The 17315-nt window shown below is 46.6% G+C and overlaps 1 protein-coding gene across 1 annotated transcript in view; it reads left to right on the forward strand.

The window, feature by feature from the left end:
* Window positions 1-17315, forward strand: part of CHRD (chordin) — a 67765-nt gene that overhangs the window by 17562 nt on the left and 32888 nt on the right. The window contains exons 6-11 of the mRNA XM_084845710.1: window positions 1385-1502; window positions 7676-7772; window positions 8122-8263; window positions 9751-9891; window positions 16579-16661; window positions 16758-16905. Coding sequence (XP_084701836.1) covers window positions 1385-1502; window positions 7676-7772; window positions 8122-8263; window positions 9751-9891; window positions 16579-16661; window positions 16758-16905 — 729 coding nt within the window. The remainder of the gene's footprint in view (window positions 1-1384; window positions 1503-7675; window positions 7773-8121; window positions 8264-9750; window positions 9892-16578; window positions 16662-16757; window positions 16906-17315) is intronic.

The following is a 17315-nucleotide window of genomic DNA, read 5'->3' on the forward strand; positions in this document are numbered from 1 at the left end:
CCCTTCCAACCCTACTATTCTATGATTCTATGATTCTGTTACCCATCAACAGCTAAACAGCAGACTGAACAGGCAGACACACAAGTCACCTGGTCAGTCTTCCACACTGTAGTGAGATGTACTGTATTTCTATTAAAATAATTATTATTCCTAAATTTGCATCTGTACATATAAATTAGCATATGCAAATGTCACGCAAATTGTCATTCTCTTTTGCCACTATTTTTTGATGAGGAATGTCCTCTTCCTTGGGAATACAGCATTTGTTTATTCGTGTGTCTTTTCCATTCAGGTGAGGGTCTTACTTTAACATGAAATGGTCGGAATGAGGCAGTAGAGCTGTTAGGTGACAGAAAGGACTGGGCCACTTTAGAGTTAGACTGCAGTTGGGAGATAACATTTTTGAATGCTCCCTTGAATTCATGCAAAAAACCCAACACAAATCCCTTCACAGAAGTAGAAAACTAGTCCATTGAGGAGTGTGCTAGGCTGGAACATTTCTCCCTGAAGCTTTCAACTTGTGGGCAATTTTTTGTTTCGTTTTACTCAAAAAAGCGTTCAGAAATGACACATCCTGCCTGCAAGCTATAGTAGTACAATCCACCCTAACACCTCAGGTTATTTACCACCTCACTATGCTGCTTATGTAGACCAGGCCTGAGATGGAGGGAGAGTTCCCCTCACCTAAAGGCAGGTTTTAGAATAAGAGCCTTTCCCTCCCACTTTATGTGTGAATAGGGCAGACTAGTGAACAAACCAGCATGGCTGCCCCCATCACGTCAAATTTGGAAGTGCCAAACTACTGAAAGATATAAAAACACAACATTTACAGTGTTTCCTGGCTTTGTTGTTGTTGTTGTTTCTTTCCATAATGTGGGTATTTGTGTAGGCATGATACAGGCAGGTTTGCATGATCAAACAGGCCACCATGGCTTAAATAAGCCACAGTGGCTTGTTTTGATTATGCAAACTGGGTCACTGTGTGGAGGCAGTGGTGGTGGTGGTGGGTTGTTAGATGTGTGTACGTAAGGTATATATTGGGGGCAGGAGTTCATTGTCTTGGGTGGAAACTGTGGGAAATAAGGAAATTCATAAATATGAACACAGCTGTTCAAATATTATTGCACTGTTTTATCCTAAAGACCTTAAAGCAGGAGCAGGCAACTTGGTGCACTCCAGGTGTTCGGGACTACAACTCATCAGCTCCAGCCAGTGGTCAGGGATGATGGGAGTTGTAGTCCAAAACATCTGGAGGGCACCAGGTTGCCTAACTCTGCTTAAACATTTGGGGGAGAAAGAATAAACCAACATGGCTACTTCTCCAGGCTTCCTGGACTGCTTGCTCCTTAAGTGGGATCACAGAAACGATCTTTTTGCTCCCCAGATTTTGTGGCCTTGCTGACCAGTGGCTTGGAGCCGTGGGTGCCTGCGACCAGCGCGGTAGCAAAAGCGAGATTCACCCTTGTGCGCTCTCACCTGCTCTTCTCCATCAACTATGAGAGGTGGGTGAGTCCCATTATTAGCACACCCTGATAGGCCTTCATAAAGCCAATCTGTTGCTTCAGCAAAACCACTGTGGTCTAGTGAGGGATATATGGATTTTGTTAAACCTATTCTGTCTGTGCTTCATGAATTGTTAGTTATCTTTCTCTATGGGCCAATCTACATTGCGCCCGCCATCGCAATGAATTAGGTGTCCTGTCGGGTTAAACGCTCTCACATTAAAACGTGATTATTCACACTCACCCATTTTCCCCGTTGCAGTGCTTCATTGAATGCGCGAGCTCGGTTCACACTCGAGCACTGTGCTGTTTTCCTGCTGTTTTCCTGCGCGCACTTGTCTGATCTTGGATGCTTGGGAGAGCCAGTGTAGTGTAGTGGTGAGAGTGACGGACTGGGAGCCGGGAGATCCGGGTTCTAGTCCCCACTTGGCCATGGAAGCTCACTGGGTGACTTTGGGCCAGTCACAGACTCTCAGCCCAACCTACCTCACAGGGTTGTTGTTGTGAGGATACAACGGTGAGGAGGAGGATAATGTAAGCCGCCTTGAGTTCCCTGCGAGAGGGAGAAAGGCGGGGTATAAATGCAATAAATAAATAAATAAATAAATAAGGTCAGCCCTGGTCAGTAGTTGGATGGGTGACTGCCTGGGAATCAGGCTTCCTGCGTTGAGCAGGGGGTTGTTCTGTCCCTTCAAATGAGACTAAGTTTTACCCCCTCCTATCCCCCGCTCCGGTTGTTTTTTTTTAAATCAGTGAGCAGAGCGCACACACACAAAAGATTGCCACACAGCCAGAGGCTGAAGAGAGGCAGAAGAGAGATCAGAGATATATAAATGTTGTGTGTGTTTTTAATGGCGTATATATTAGAGTAGTTTCCAGAAACTTTCAGATTTTTGTATGACTAAATTTGCATACAATTCTGGAAAGTAAAAAACCCGGCCTGCAAGTCCATGGATTCTGCACGACTCAGGAAAAGCCAGTGTGCTGCAAAATTTGCAGGTCGTATTCATAGAAATCCAGACTCATTTGAATCCACTGAGGATGTCTTTGACATCCCTAGGTCTAGCGTACTGCGAGCTCCATCATTTTAGAAGGGCTGATTCACATATGATTCACATACTTCATATCGGATAGTTTGAAGTGGTGGCTTGCATGTGTGAAGGAGCCATCGCAGAATAAGCATCACAGATAGAAATGATCACATCATCTTGACTTGGACGCAATGCTTTTCAATGGAGTCAGTTCTCATATTCAGCTGCCAGTCATCAAGTGATGTATGTGAACCAGCCCCTAGTATTGAGCCAAGAGGAAAGTCTGGAAAGGCTTTCACAGTCTGTCAACAGCTATTTGTCATGACAGTTAAATGAAAACCTCTATATTCATATAAGCCTGAATACCAGATTCTGGATAGGAGAAGCTTATTGTCTTCAAGCCCACTCATGGGCTTCCAGGATCTGGTTGGCCACTGTGGGAAAAAGGATGCAGGAGTGGATGGACCATCAGTCTGATGGGGTGTATAGAACTATGCATGATGTGGATGAAGTGGAGAGGGAGATGTTTTTCTCCATCTCTCATAAGTCATCCAATGAGGCTGACTGGTGGAAGATTCAGGACAGACAAAAGGAAGTCCTTCTTCACACACAGTTATAGAATTTGCTTCCTCAAGATGTGATGATGGCCACCAGCCTAGACGGCTTTAAAACCGGATTAGACAAACCCCTGGAGGATAAGGTTACCAATGGCTACTACTAGCCATGATGGCTATATGCTACCTCCAGTATCAGAAGCAGGATGCCTGTGTATGCCAGTTGCTGGGGAAAATAAGTGGGAAAGTGCTGTTGAACTCATATCCAGCATGTGACTGCTGAGATAAACAGGACTTTGGTCTGATCCAGAAAGACTCTTCTTTTGTTCTTGTGCTGAAGCCAGATGTAGGGTAGCCATGTTTCCTACTTTACAGAGGCCAGTCCTGTAACTGAAGATGTCCTCTGTTCAAAGGGCTGTCCAGTCCAAGTCTGACTTAAAGATGTCCATTTTTGTTGGCCACTGTGGGAAAGTCGACACTAGGTAGGCCCTGCATCTGATCCAGCAGGGCTCTTTGTTCTTATGATGCAGCGAGGACGTTTTTCTCTTCAGGATCAATCTGCTGTTCCGCTCCCCACCCTTTTTGTTGTTGTCTTCCTCTTTATTTTTCAAGGTATACAAGCATACATATATGCATTTGAATACGGTCATGTAAACATAAATAATGCTACCATTTTGTAAGATGGCCTTGAAGGTGTTGGGTAGGCAGGCTTGGTTGAGACATCGTTTGATATTATTAATCTTTGTAAAGTGTAACGTACTGCTCAGAAATAATCTTTTTATGTTACATATGCCATTCATCTTTTGAGGTCAATATATATATATATTTGGTGGGAAAATAGAAAGAAAGAAAGTCCAGGAAAGTTGTGCCACCACTTTGGATGGCTCTCCATGGCTACTAGTCCTGATGGCTACATGCTACCTCCAGTATCAGAGGCAGTATGCCTATGTACACCAGTGGCTGGGGAACATGGGCGGGAGGGTTCTGTTGCACTCATGTCCTGCTTGTGGGCTTCCCTTAGGCAGCTGGTTGGCCACTGTGTGAACAGAATGCTGGACTAGATGGACCCTTGGTCTGATCCAGCAGGGCTCTTATGTTCTTATGCCGCTGTCAAAGAACCTGTAATCCAGCCTTCCCCAACCTGATGTCTTCCAGATGTGTTGGACTGCAAATCCCATAATTTTTCATAATTCTGGGAGGTGCAGTCCAACTCATCTTTTATTTTTTTATTTATTACATTTATAGGCCACCTTTTTTCCTCCTTAAGGGAACTCAAGGCGGCTTACATTATCCTCCTCCTCCTCCATTTTATCCTCACAACAACAACCCTGTGAGGTGGGTTGGGCTGAGAGTCTGTGACTGGCCCAAAGTCACCCAGTGAGCTTCCATGGTTGTGTGGGGACTAGAACCCGGATCTCCCGACTCCCAGTCCAACACTCTAGCCACACCGAATCTTGAAAGCACTAGGTTGAGGAAGGCTGCTGTAACCTATCAAAGATGCTTAAGTAAAGACCAACTTACTTAAGTAAAGGACAAAGTGAGCCCAGCCTACTAGTCTGGCATTCGGGTCTGCCAGGTCCTTGGCAATCTTCCTGTTTATGAGAAACTCACATTTTTGCATTCATAAGCAGGGGGTCTGTCGAGAACCTAGTGGGCCCCCGGTCTACAGCTGATAGGCTGTGTTTAGCTTGGTGACTGGCTGAGGGCAGTGAAATGCAAGGCAAATTTGGGGGGGTCCTGCTCAGGCTGTAAAAAGCATTTTTACAATAGCATTAGTGTGATTTCTTGTGTGGGTGTGGTTTAGATGTCTCTGGTCATAGGAGTATGATGCTAACTATATCTGCACGCACACATATACCCACACCATTATCATAATGCCTGTGGTGAGATGATAGCATGCCAGGCATGGTGCTTAAAACAGAAAGGGTTAATGTCAAGTCCTTTTGGGGGCTGCTGTTTCCCTCATATCCTGCTCGTGGGCTTCCCACAGGTATCTGGTTGGCCACTGTGGGAACAGAATGACCCAGTATGGCTCTTCTTACGTTCTTATGGGGTTCGAGAATCTGCTGTCCTGCCGCTCCTTATTCCCCTCCCCCAGTCCTCGGACTTCATGGCTCATCATGCTGACAGGCAGCTGGTATTCCTCGAATATCATTTCCAAACAGCTGAACAGATGCTGGCGAATCCCAGTTTGGAATTGCACCATATGCATCCCAGGGAGAAAAAAGCTCCTCCCATCACAGTTATTATTATTATTTTTATTAAAAACAAATTTGGGGCAGGGGGGAGAATGGGAAAGAGTCCAATAAACAATTTCAGCGTCCGCATGTTCCTAGGGCCTAGCTGCCTCTCCCTGACTTGCTCCGGGCTGGTGTCAGTGGGGGTCTTTCTGCATTGCACTTGCCTCTGGGGAGCTGCAATCAATCAACCTCTTCTCTGATTGTTAAAGCTGCCTTCGGACTGCTCCAGGAGAGAGTTGCGCCCAGCCCCTCCAATGCAGCCGGCCCTCCTCTTTTTCCAGGCCTTTGCATAGCCGAGCAGTGACTAATTTCAGAATGTATGTGCACATCCAAAAAGCGGCCCTCAAAGGCTGTTATTATTTCTAGCAAGGCCAAGTGAAATTGCATCGCTTGAGCTTCGTAAGGGAGAGACACTAAACCATGCCTCAAGGAGGGCATTATCCCTACTCCTGTAGGCAGACACTGCTGGGGGTTTGATTGGCGAAGCCAGGGAGTCCACAGCAGCAGCTGCCAGTTTGCTGATGGCAAATGTAAATCTTTTTCCAGAAACTGTCCGCCCCTGATACAAAGCTAGGGACCACTCTGTAGCTCAGCGGTGAAACGTGCACAGGTTCAATCCCTGGCACCTCCAGTGAAAGGATGTCAGATAGCTGAGGCCTTGAAGACCCACTGCCAGTCAGAGGAGACAGCACCGAGTTAGACAGAGAAATACTCCAACCCCGATCCAAGGCAGTTGCACACAGTCATGTCAACTGGCCTTCGGAAGCCCAACCAAACTTAAATTGAGATGCGTTACCCCAGACATCTGCAACCTGATGCCCTCTAGATGTGTTGGACTACAGCTCCCATCAACCCCCCAGCCAGCATGGGCAAGGCTGGGAATAATGGGGGTTGTAATCCAACACATCTGGAGGACACCAGCTTGGGAACTCTGGTGTAACATTCTGTGATAAACATTCTGTCCACAGTTTCAATCACAATGAAAAGAAAATTGCTTTCACATGTGTAAGGCAAAGATGCCTCTCCTAAAATAAAATGACTCCTGGAACTGAATTCATGTCCCACTTCCTCACAAGAAGAAACTAATAAAAATAGACAGTGTTAATGCTAAACAGGGTTTGAAGCTGGTTATATGGGCAGGTGAGGAGCAAACCCTGGTTAGCATTTACCATGGTTATAACACACGAGTGACAAGTAACATAGGCTTGCATCCTTGAAGCAGGAACTCTCATTAAATCATATTATACCAGGATACATTCCTGCATTCAGAAACCTCCCCAAGCCTGCTGCCATACACTGTATCTCAAGAGCATTGTCTGTAACAAAGCAAATTTCTTTACAATTGCAGAAATCACATTCTGCAACTGGATTGAAGACCTTTTAGGATGAACCGAAAAAGAACAAAGCATTACAGAATGATAAAAGTGTGCTGTTGTTTTAGGGCAGGGCTGGGCAACCTGTGGCTCTCCAGATGTTTTTGCCTACAGGGATGGGCAGAGGGTAGATCAACAGATGTTTCAGCACTTCAACTCCCAGAAGCCCCTGCCAGCATGGCCAGTGGTTAGGAATGCTTGGAGTTAAAGTCCAAAACATCTGGAGATCTACTTTCTGCCCACCCCTGGCCTACAAATACCATCGTCCATCACCATTGGCTATGCTGGTTAGGGTTGATGGAGTTGTAGGGTAAAACATCTGGAAGGCACCAGGTTGGGGGACTAATGCTACTTCAGGATTAGCACTGCTGGCTTGCATGCCTGCTTGGTCCCCTCCTGTTTGACCTGTATGTTGGCAGAGAAGTAGATATTGCTAAAGCACTCTAAAGCTCCAGCACTGTTTCATTAGAAGGAAAGGGACAGTGCAACCCTATTCATGTTTGCGCAGAAGTAAGCCCCATTGAGCTTCATGGGGCTTACTCCTCGGTAGGTGTGCATAGGATTGCAGCCTGATCTGGTTAAGCTGTCCCTGGAACTTCCAATATGCCTGGAGAAGCGCACAATTTGTATGACAACACAGACTCTGAATATTGTGGACAGGGTGCCATTCCAGCACTGCAGAATCAGGTTGACAAAAAATAGCAGTTAGGAGACACTGTTCATGAAATTCCAGAACCTATTGTCTGACTCCAGAACCTGTTGGCTCTTCAAAGCCTAGCCGAAGAAGCTTGGTGGGGTTCTCTGGGGTGAAGCTTACTTGGCGGTGTCTGCCTAACCTTTTTCTAGTAAGCATTCCCTGCACTTTTGGAACCTCACAGCTCATTCTTGATGCTACCCAGAGTTCCAGGTAAGGGCCAATGTCTCCACCACCTGCTTGCTAGACCCAACTCACACCCTCCGCTTCTTTTTGTGTAGACTGGGCCAGCTGAGCCATGTCAGTTTCATGGAGCCTGATGGGACCATCCTTTTTGAGCACCCTGTGCAAAAGGGCATCTCTCCCCAGGATAACATGGTGAGTGGACCTTGAGGACGTTGTCACCTTCATATCCAATGTAGTTTTTTATTTCCTACATTACTGGAGCAGCATGGCAGGGAGCCATGCAGGAGATATAACTATGCCACATCTGTACTCTTGGTGGTGTTGTGGGAGGAGCAGTTGCATGGCAGAACATCCCTATCCAAAACCAGCCATACCCCCAAGTGCACACATTGCACCAGACCTTGCTTAAAGTTCATGGGCAAACCACGCAGGTCTGTTGGTCACTGAATATGCACCCAGTCCATATTTGCACTAGTGTACAAATGTCTTGATAAACTGGCCTCTTCCTTCCTGTCCCTCTCCCTGGCTACCATTTCCATAGATCTGTGGCATGTGGCGCAACCTGCAAAAGTCCTCCGTCCGGCTGTTGAAGGTGGACCAGCTGCGCATAGCCTTGGTCACCAAGTCTCACCCTGCAGGCGAGATCCGAGGCAAAATCATCAAACACCGGGCCCTCTTTGCAGGTAGTTGGTAACCTGAGGAGCCAGGAACTACCCCTTGAGTCCTTTTTCAACAGTGGCAGTTCTTATCCTTCCCAGTCCCACTAATATGTCCAGAGCCCTGATTCAAAAGTTACTGCTAATGACGTAAGTTACTGCATCCCTAATCTAGACTACCAGAAGAGATGAGCCCATCTGTTTGGTCAAACCTGAGCAGGGATTGTCTTGGACATGATCCCTCTGGGTGCATGCCTTGTCTTCTAGAGCTTGCTGTCAAGGTGCATAGCCAGACATTTTGTAATGAGGCAACCTAAGTGATGGGAAATCATTGCAGAACAGTCAGAACAGACGTACAAGTACTTTGTAACTGCCAGTGTAGTGTAGTTTGTTGAAATATTGGACTGTAACCAAGGAGACCTGGGTTTGAATCTCCATTCAGGCTGTGAAGCTCACCGATGATTTTGAGCCAATTGCTTTCTCTCAGCCTAAGCTACCTCACAGGGCTGTTGTGAGGATAAATGGATATAGCCCCAAGTATGTTTGTTGTCCTGTGCTCCTTGGAGGAAGGATGGGATAGAAATGTGAGGAGGAGGAGGGGTAACAACAACAACACTACTACTAATAGTAATAATGCTAATGTTTTTAAAGAGCCCGCCTGCTTGTTTTCCTTATATCTCCACAAGTACAAGGGCTACAGGCTTACTTTTGTTTAATGAAAGCTGAGGATGCAGGGAGACAGCCTGAATATCCCTGAAGGAGCCAGCCCCACCTGCACCTGCCCTCCCCATGGCTACACCCCTACCAGGCCTTTCTCTCTCTCTCTCTGTCCCATCTGAGGTCTGTTTCATTGCCTTTGGGCATCAGTCCTGCTCTGGCACAATTCCAGCATGCAATATCTCCTCCTGTCCGCTACAGTGTAGTGGAGGTGATGTCTGAAAGCCGGTGATTCCCTGTCAGCAGGATTCCCTGTTTTCCCAGGATTCCCTGTTTTCCCAGGATTCCCTGTCAGCAGGATTCCTGATTTCCCAGGATTCCCTGTCAGGATTCCCTGTCAGCAGGATCAGGCCCTGGGTTATAAGCTGCCAGGACCTGGACTGCTTGTCCATACAAATGGGCCAGAAGCAGGTATGTGTTCAACATGGAGATAAATTGCTCAGAATGCAGAGCCAGCTCTGAAGCTAGAATATATAGGGCCTGCTGTGCTGGGATTGGCTCTCGGAGTCAGCTGACTGGTATTGCCGCCTAGGTGGCGCCCTGGAAGCCCAGAACTCCCCCTGCCAAGTTTGCAAGAGTGCTGAAGGTAACCTGGCTGCTTGGAGCCCTGGCTGGAGAATTCCGGAAGTTGTAGAAACTTTTTCTTTCTAGACATGCATAGGACTGCACTCTTTTGCTCCTGCATTCTCAGCACCTTGGACAGATTCTGTCTGACAGTCTCTGGACACTCCTGGCTATTTGTACAAGCCTGCCACTGGCACCATCACATTGTGCTCTTGCTGTCCTTTCCAATGCAGAAACGTTCAGTGCTATCCTGACGACCATGGACCCGACCCACCTTGGCATGGGAGGCATCGCTATGCTCACCCTGAGTGACACAGAGAACAACCTGCATTTTGTCCTGGTGACTAAGGGGCTTCTGGAGTCTGCAGACAAAAGTGAGCAGGGTGCCAAGGGGAAGATTGTGGTGAGGATGCAGCCAGGTGGCTAGACCAGCCTAAAATCCTGCATTAAAACGGGGCTTTCTGCTTCCGTTATAAATGCAGGATCATGACAGACTCCCTTTACACGTGCTTCCTTCCCCCCACTTTCCCCCTCCTTTTCCCCCTTATTTGAATCTTCCATACATTTCATTATACAGCTGTTAGACAGCGCCATGGTCTAGCTCCTCTTATTGTGGGGTTTCCTCTTTCCATGGAGGGAACTCAAGCGGAAGTCAAGTGTGGTAATTTGATAGCTCATTATCTCTGTTCTTTTAAAAAAATGGAATAAAGGTCATGTGGGAACGGCCGTGGAGCTTGATAATGTCATCTAAAGGATCTGCAAACTTCTGTGAGTAACCAATCTCAACAGCAGGATAAAAGCTCCGTGTGAAGAAGCCCAAGACTCACAGCCGGTCAGGTCTGCCAGATAAATGTTGGGTGTGAATCAGAGAAACTTGAGTTCAGCTCCCACTCCTGCCAAGAATTCATTAGTGCAGCCTTCCACAACCTAGTGCCCTCCATATGTGTTGGACTGCAACTCCCATCATCCCCAGCCAACTTGCTGGGAATTATGGGCATTGTAGTCCAACACATCTAGCTGGGATCAGGTTGAGGACAGCTGCATTGTTGTTGTTCAGTCATTAAGTCGTGTCCAACTCTTTGTGACCCCATGGACCATAACATGCCAGGCCTTCCTGTCCTCCGCTCTCTCCCAGAGTGTGCTCAAATTCATATTCGTTGCATCAGTGATGCTATCTAGCCATCTCATCCTCTGCCGTCCCCTTCTCCTTTTGCTTTCACTCTTTCCCAGCATCAGGGTCTTTTCCAGGGAGTTTTCTCTTTGCATTAGGTGGCCAAAATATTTCAGCTTCAGCTTCAGGATCTGTCCTTCCAATGAGCACTCAGGGTTGATTCCTTTAGAATGGACTGATTTGACCTCCTTGCAGTCCAGGGGACTCGTAAGAGTCTTCTCCAGCACCACAGTTCGAAGGCATCAATTCTTCAGTGCTCAGCCTTCCTTATAGTCCAGCTCTCACAGCCATACGTTGCTACTGGGAGAACCATAGCTTTGATTATTCGAATCTTTGTCGGCAAGGGGATGTCTCTGTTTCTTACTATGCTGTCTAGGTTTGCCATAGCTTTCCTCCCAAGGAGCAAGCGTCTTTTAATTTCATGGCTACATTCACCATCTGCGGTGAATCAGTCACTGCTTCCAGTTCTTCCCCTTCTATATGCCAGGAAGTGATGGGGCCAGATGCCATGATCTTTGTTTTTTTAATGTTGAATTTCAAACCAGCTTTTGCACTTTCCACTTTCACCCTCAACAAGAGGCTTTTTAGATCCTCTTCACTTTCTGCCATTAGGGTGGTATTGTCTGCGTATCTGAGGTTGTTGATAATTCTCCCGGCAATCTTAATTCCGACCTGTGATTCATCCAACCCGGCGTTTCTCATGATGTACTCTGCATATAAATTAAATAAGCAGGGTGACAATATGCAGCCTTGTCGTACTCCTTTCCCAATTTTGAACCAATCGGTTGTTCCATGTCCAGTTCTTACTGTTGCTTCTTGACCTTCGTACAGGTTTCTCAGGGGACAGGTAAGGTGGTCTGGTACTCCCATCTCTTTAAGAATTTGCCACAGTTTGTTGTGATCCACACAATCAAAGGCTTTAGCGTAGTCAATGAAGCAGAAATAGACGTTTTTCTGGAATTCTCTTGCTTTCTCCATGATCCAGCGAATGTTGGCGATTTGATCTCTAGTTCCTCTGCCTCTTTGAAACCCAGCTTATACTTCCGGTAGTTCTCGGTTCACATCATGCTGAAGCCTAGCTTGTAGGATTTTGAGCATCACCTTGCTGGCATGTGAAATGAGCGCAATTGTACGGTAGTTTGAACAGTCTTTGGCATTGCCCTTCTTTGGAACTGGAATGTAAACTGACCTTTTCCAGTCTTGTAGCCACTGCTGAGTGTTCCAAATTTGTTGGCATATTGAGTGCAGCACTTTAACAGCATCATCTTTTAGGATTTGAAATCGCTCAGCTGGAATACTGTCATCTCCGCTAGCTTTGTTGTTACTAATGCTTCCTAAGGCCCACTTGACTTCACTCTCGAGGATGTCTGGCTCAAGTTCAGTGACTGCACTATCTATCAGGGACATGAAGATCTTTCCTGTATAGTTCTTCTGTGTATTCTTTCCACCTCTTCTTAATCGCATCTGCTTCTGTTAGGTCTCTGCCTTGTTTGTCCTTTATCATGCCCATCTTTGCACAAAACATTCCCTTGAGATCTCTGATTTTCTTGAAAAGATCTCTAGTCTTTCCCATTCTATTGTTTTCCTTGATTTCTTTGCATTGTTCATTTAAGAAGGCCTTCTTGTCTCTCCTTGCTATTTTCTGGAACTCTGCATTCAGTTGGATATATCTTCCCCTTTCTCCCTTGCTTTTCGCTTCCCTTCTTTCCTCAGCTACTTGGAAAGCCTCATCAGACAGCCACTTTGCTTTCTTGCATTTCTTTTTCTTTGGGATGGATTGAGTTGCTGCCTTCTGAACAATGTTACGGACTTCCGTCCATAGTTCCTCAGGCACTCTGTCTATCAGGTCGAATCCCTGAAATCTATTCCTCACCTCCACTGTATATTCATAAGTGATATGATTTAGGTCATACCTGAATGGTTTAGTGGTTTTCCCTACGTTATTCAATTTAAGCCGAAATTTTGCAATAAGAAGCTCATGATCTGAGCCACAGTCAGCTCCAGGTCTTGTTTTTACTGACTGTATAGAACTTCTCCATCTTTGGCTGCAAAGGACATAATCAACCTGATTTCGATATTGACCATCTGGTGATGTCCATGTGTAGAGTCGTCTCTTTTGCTGTTGGAAAAGAGTGTTTGCTATGATCAACGTGTTCTCTTGGCAAAACTCGATTAGCCTTTGTCCTGCTTCATTTTGTACACCAAGGCCATGTTTGCCTGTTATCCTGGTGATTTCCTGACTTCCTACTTTAGCATTCCAATCCCCTATGATGAAGAGGACATCTTTTTTTGGTGTTAGTTCTAGAAGTTGTTGTAGGTCTTCATAGAACCGATCAACCTCAGCTTCTTTGGCCTCAGTGATTGGGGCATAGACTTGAATGACTGTGATGTTGAATGGTTTGCCTTAGATATGAGATCATTCTATCGTTTTTGATATTGTACCCCAGTACTGCTTTCCCCACCCTTTTGTTTACTGTGAGTGCTACTCCATTTCTTCTAAGGGATTCTTGGCCACAGTAGTAGATATAATAGCCACCTGAATTAAATTCGCCCATGCTTGTCCATTTTAGTTTGCTGATTCCCAAGATGTCGATGTTCAATCTTGCCATCTCATGTTTGACCACCTCCAGCTTACCTTGATTCATTGATCTGACATTCCAGGTTCCTAAACAATATTGTTCTTTACAGCATCGGATTTTCTTTTCACCACCAGACACATCCACAGCTGAGTGTCCTTTTGGCTTTGGCCCAGCCTCTTCACTCTTCCTGGCACTACTTGGAAATACCCTCTGCTCTTCCCCAGTAGTATATTGGACACCTTCCGACCTGAGGGGCTCATCTTCCGGCGTCATCTCTTTTAGCCTTGTGATACGTTCCATGGGGTTTTCTTGGCAAGAATACTGGAGTAGGTTGCCATTTCGTTCTCCAGTGGACCACATTTTGTCAGAACTCTCTGCCATGTCCTGTCCATCTTGGGTGGCCCTGCACGGCATAGCTTATGGCTTCATTGAGTTACGCAAGCCCCTTTGCCACAACAAGGCAGTGATCCATGAAAGGGACAGCTGCATTAGACTAACTCAAATGGTCTCCCCTTTTGGGCATTAGAAACCCGTGGCCTCCATTCCCCATATCTGAAACAATAGCAACTCATCTTGTGGAGCTGTTGTGAGGATCAAAGCTGGTTCCAGGTTTGGAGGGTCCCCTGGGCCTACATGGCCCATGACAGGAGCTGCAGTCCAGCACATCTGGAAGGCACCATGTTGAAGAAGGCTGATTTGCATCCACGTGCTGGGTGGGCAGCAGGTTTGCAAATGCTCTTGTCAGACCTGGGGCGGAGAGAGAACTGATCAGATCCGTATCGTATGTGATGAATTCAGTGTCTCAGGTTTCTATGATATGGATGAGGATGGGCCAGATTGCAGTCACTCCAGAGACAAACGACGAAATATTTAACAGCATTTACTTAACTTTAGGATTTCCGATAAATAACAAATAGAACTGTATAAAGCAAATATGAACAACTCTGACTTTAAACCACAGGTCACTACAAAGTACACTGTTACTGTTGTTAGACCAGCAACAGGTGCTTGTCCCAGGTCCTTCAGTCTGTTCCTTCGGTCCACTGCTGCTGGTTTCTGTTGTGGTAGTTCACACTTCTTCTCTGGCTGAGGGATGCTCTGTCTGCTTATTTCTCTTCTTCGCCACACTGCTGCCTTCCCTGAACTTCTTCTCAGCTGCACTCCCTCACTCTGCTGCAGCTGCTACCTCCTCTTCTCCAGTGCTTTCCCTCCTCTTTCCTTCTTCCTCAGCACCCACCACCATTTTCCAGCTTCCTTCCACTCCTCTCTCTCCATCCCGTGCCTGTCCCACTTCACTCAGCTCACATTCCAAGCCCTTAATGGGTAGGGATTACATGTACAACAGTGGTGCAGATCCACATGGTTACACTGCTGTCTGTATGTTTTAGTGGAGAGCATGGTGGGCCTGTGACACACAACAATTATGTGATGCACAGTGGATCCACTTTGGGAAAAACTACATGCCCGTTCTTGCAGATAAATGTCCTGAACATGCAGCACCAGAGTGTAGGAAGGGAGATGTATCTGTGAAAATAAACAGGCCAGTTTTGCATATCCAGTGGTAGCCAAGCAGGGAAAGATCTCCAGCTGACACCATGGAGAGGTGCAGCTGGAGAAAGCACGCTGGGCTGAGTTAGCTGGAGCAATCGTCCTATGCAGGATAAAGCCACTCTACTAATTATATATTTTATTCCCTAATTGTCAAGCACATTGCTCATTTAGAAAGCATTAATGCTTTATCTAGTGCAGTCTTCCCTAACCTGGTGCCCTCCAGATGTTTTGGACTTCATCTTCCATCAGTCCCAGCTGGCATGGCCAATGGTCAGGAGTGCTGGGAATTGTGGTCCAAAATTTCTGGAGGGCACCAGGTTGGGGAAGGCTGACCTAGTGGGAGATCAGGATGGGAGGGCTATACCGGTGTGCAACCCATGGGATATCCATGGCTGTGAGCTGGTTGTGGAACGAATTGTTTTCATTGGGTGTCTGCAGATTTAGCTACAGGAGCTCAAAGAGTCGGTGCTGTAAGGGAAAAGTTGGAGGCTAGAATTTAAGGGTCCTTGGTATTGGATACCTAGGCACGCTTACTTTAAACAGCCTCAGCTTAGCCCTGATGTTGTAGGTGAGGTTCCTTTGGGGGCCAAGACAGAGTGTTCACATTCACTCAGATTTACTTAGATTCTAAAAATAAGGACTAAAACCATGACATAAGCAAAATGCATTTATTAAAGAGAAATAAAGTTGAACTCAGATGCAAACCTTCCACTCAGCCAAGCAAAGATAAAGCATACTCACAAATCCTGCAGCGGTATGCCTACCATTTGCACCATACTTTACCATCAACGGGCCGCGGTGGCTTAGTGGTTAAGACGCTGAACTGCAGACCGGAAGGTTGGCAGTACAGCAGTTCGAGACCCGAGTGCTGCGTGACGGAGTGAGCTCCCGTCTTCAGTCCCAGCTTCTGCCAACCTAGCAGTTCAAAAGCAAGAAATTGCAAGTAGATAAATAGGTACTGCCTTGGCAGGAAAGGTAACAGCGTTCTGTGCACCTCGGTGTTCAGTCATGCCGGCCACATGACCACGGAAGCATCTTTGGACAGCGCTGGCTCTTCGGCTTAGAAATGGAGATGAGCACCACACCCTAGAGTCATTGGGGACACCTTTACCTTTTTTTTTTTTTTTGCCATCAAAGGGATCCTCCTTTCTTCAGCAAAGATTTTGAACTTTCTTACAATACAGGATCCCCCATGGAGGCCCTGTAACCAGGAGAAAGACACCCCCAGTCCCATTATGCATGGACTTAAACTCTCTTCCAAACTTGGTGACCTCCTTCTTAGTACATATTCTAAAACCTTTACATCTATTGGTTCATATCAGATTTTAGATCATCCTATTCCCAGAAAGCCCATCCTTTCCCCCCAAAGTTGCTTCCTATCCCTGACATATATTGTTTACTTCAAACTGAGCCTTAGTTCTCCTTTTACATGGTCAACAGCTCCTTTTGCTTCCCTTTATTACCAGACAGGGGAATCCCAAACCACAATGTGTTCTTTTCTGTGACCCTTTACCTATTACCTAGTTCCCTTATAAGGATACAGACGGTTGGAAGGTTATCAAGACATCTATCAATTTATATATGGCATCTAGCAAGCTTCTAATGCAATGGACCTTTCTCCCCTACTTGCCCCATTACACATTAAAGCATTCCGCCCCCCCACACACAAGTGCAGTCTTCTATGCTAACTGAAAGTTGTAAAGCCCAAGAAAGTCCTTACAGTACTGCATGCTTTGTGTCATTTTTTTCTTCCTTCCCAGAATCCCCCTGGCTGCCCCTGAGGGTGCAAATCCTGCACCAGGACAGGGTCCTGAGGGAAGTGATGGCCAATGTCACCTTACAGGTAAGCTGCTTCAAGCTGCTTGCCGCTTTCTGTCCTTCTCCTCTTCAGCCTACTGAATGGTTCTGCTTCTCCCTTTCCCTCCTTCTGCCACCTCAGGACCCTGACTTCGCAGAGGTGCTGACAGGTCTGGGGAGTCGGGAGATGCTGTGGCTGGCGCAAGGACAGCTAAGGATTACTGCAGAGGTGGAGGGCAGATTCCGGGGCCAGATTGCTGGCCGCATCACTCCCAGGAGAGGCTGTGACAGTGAGTGGAATCTCCTCGAGGCCTGGTGTCCCGGGACATGGAAGGAAGGTTGCCACTTATTTTTCTGGCAGGAGCTTGTGTACCTTTGTCAGCTGTGTGACAAGCAAGAAATTCAACAGGGATAACTTTCTCCACTGTGGATCCAAAGCAGTGAGGAAGCAATCTAGAGAGAGAACACATTTTCCTCCATCTCTCACAATACAAGACTCTAGTATTGGCGGTTGGGGGGAAGGGGTAGCCCAGGGAAAGGGGACAGGACCATCTGGGGAACGCCAAATTTGGCCCTGCGGCCTAAGATTCTACAGCAGTGTACTAGAGCGTGGGGGCAAGTCAAGGAAGTTGACATTAGGTTCCAGGATGGACAAAAGGAGGTATGTCTCCATTCAAATGCCATTAGCTTATGGAATTCA

Source organism: Heloderma suspectum, chromosome 3 (assembly GCF_057233095.1).
Source record: "Heloderma suspectum isolate Gila_16-S chromosome 3, 16-S_ref, whole genome shotgun sequence".
In the NCBI taxonomy this organism is placed as follows: Eukaryota; Metazoa; Chordata; class Lepidosauria; order Squamata; family Helodermatidae; genus Heloderma; species Heloderma suspectum.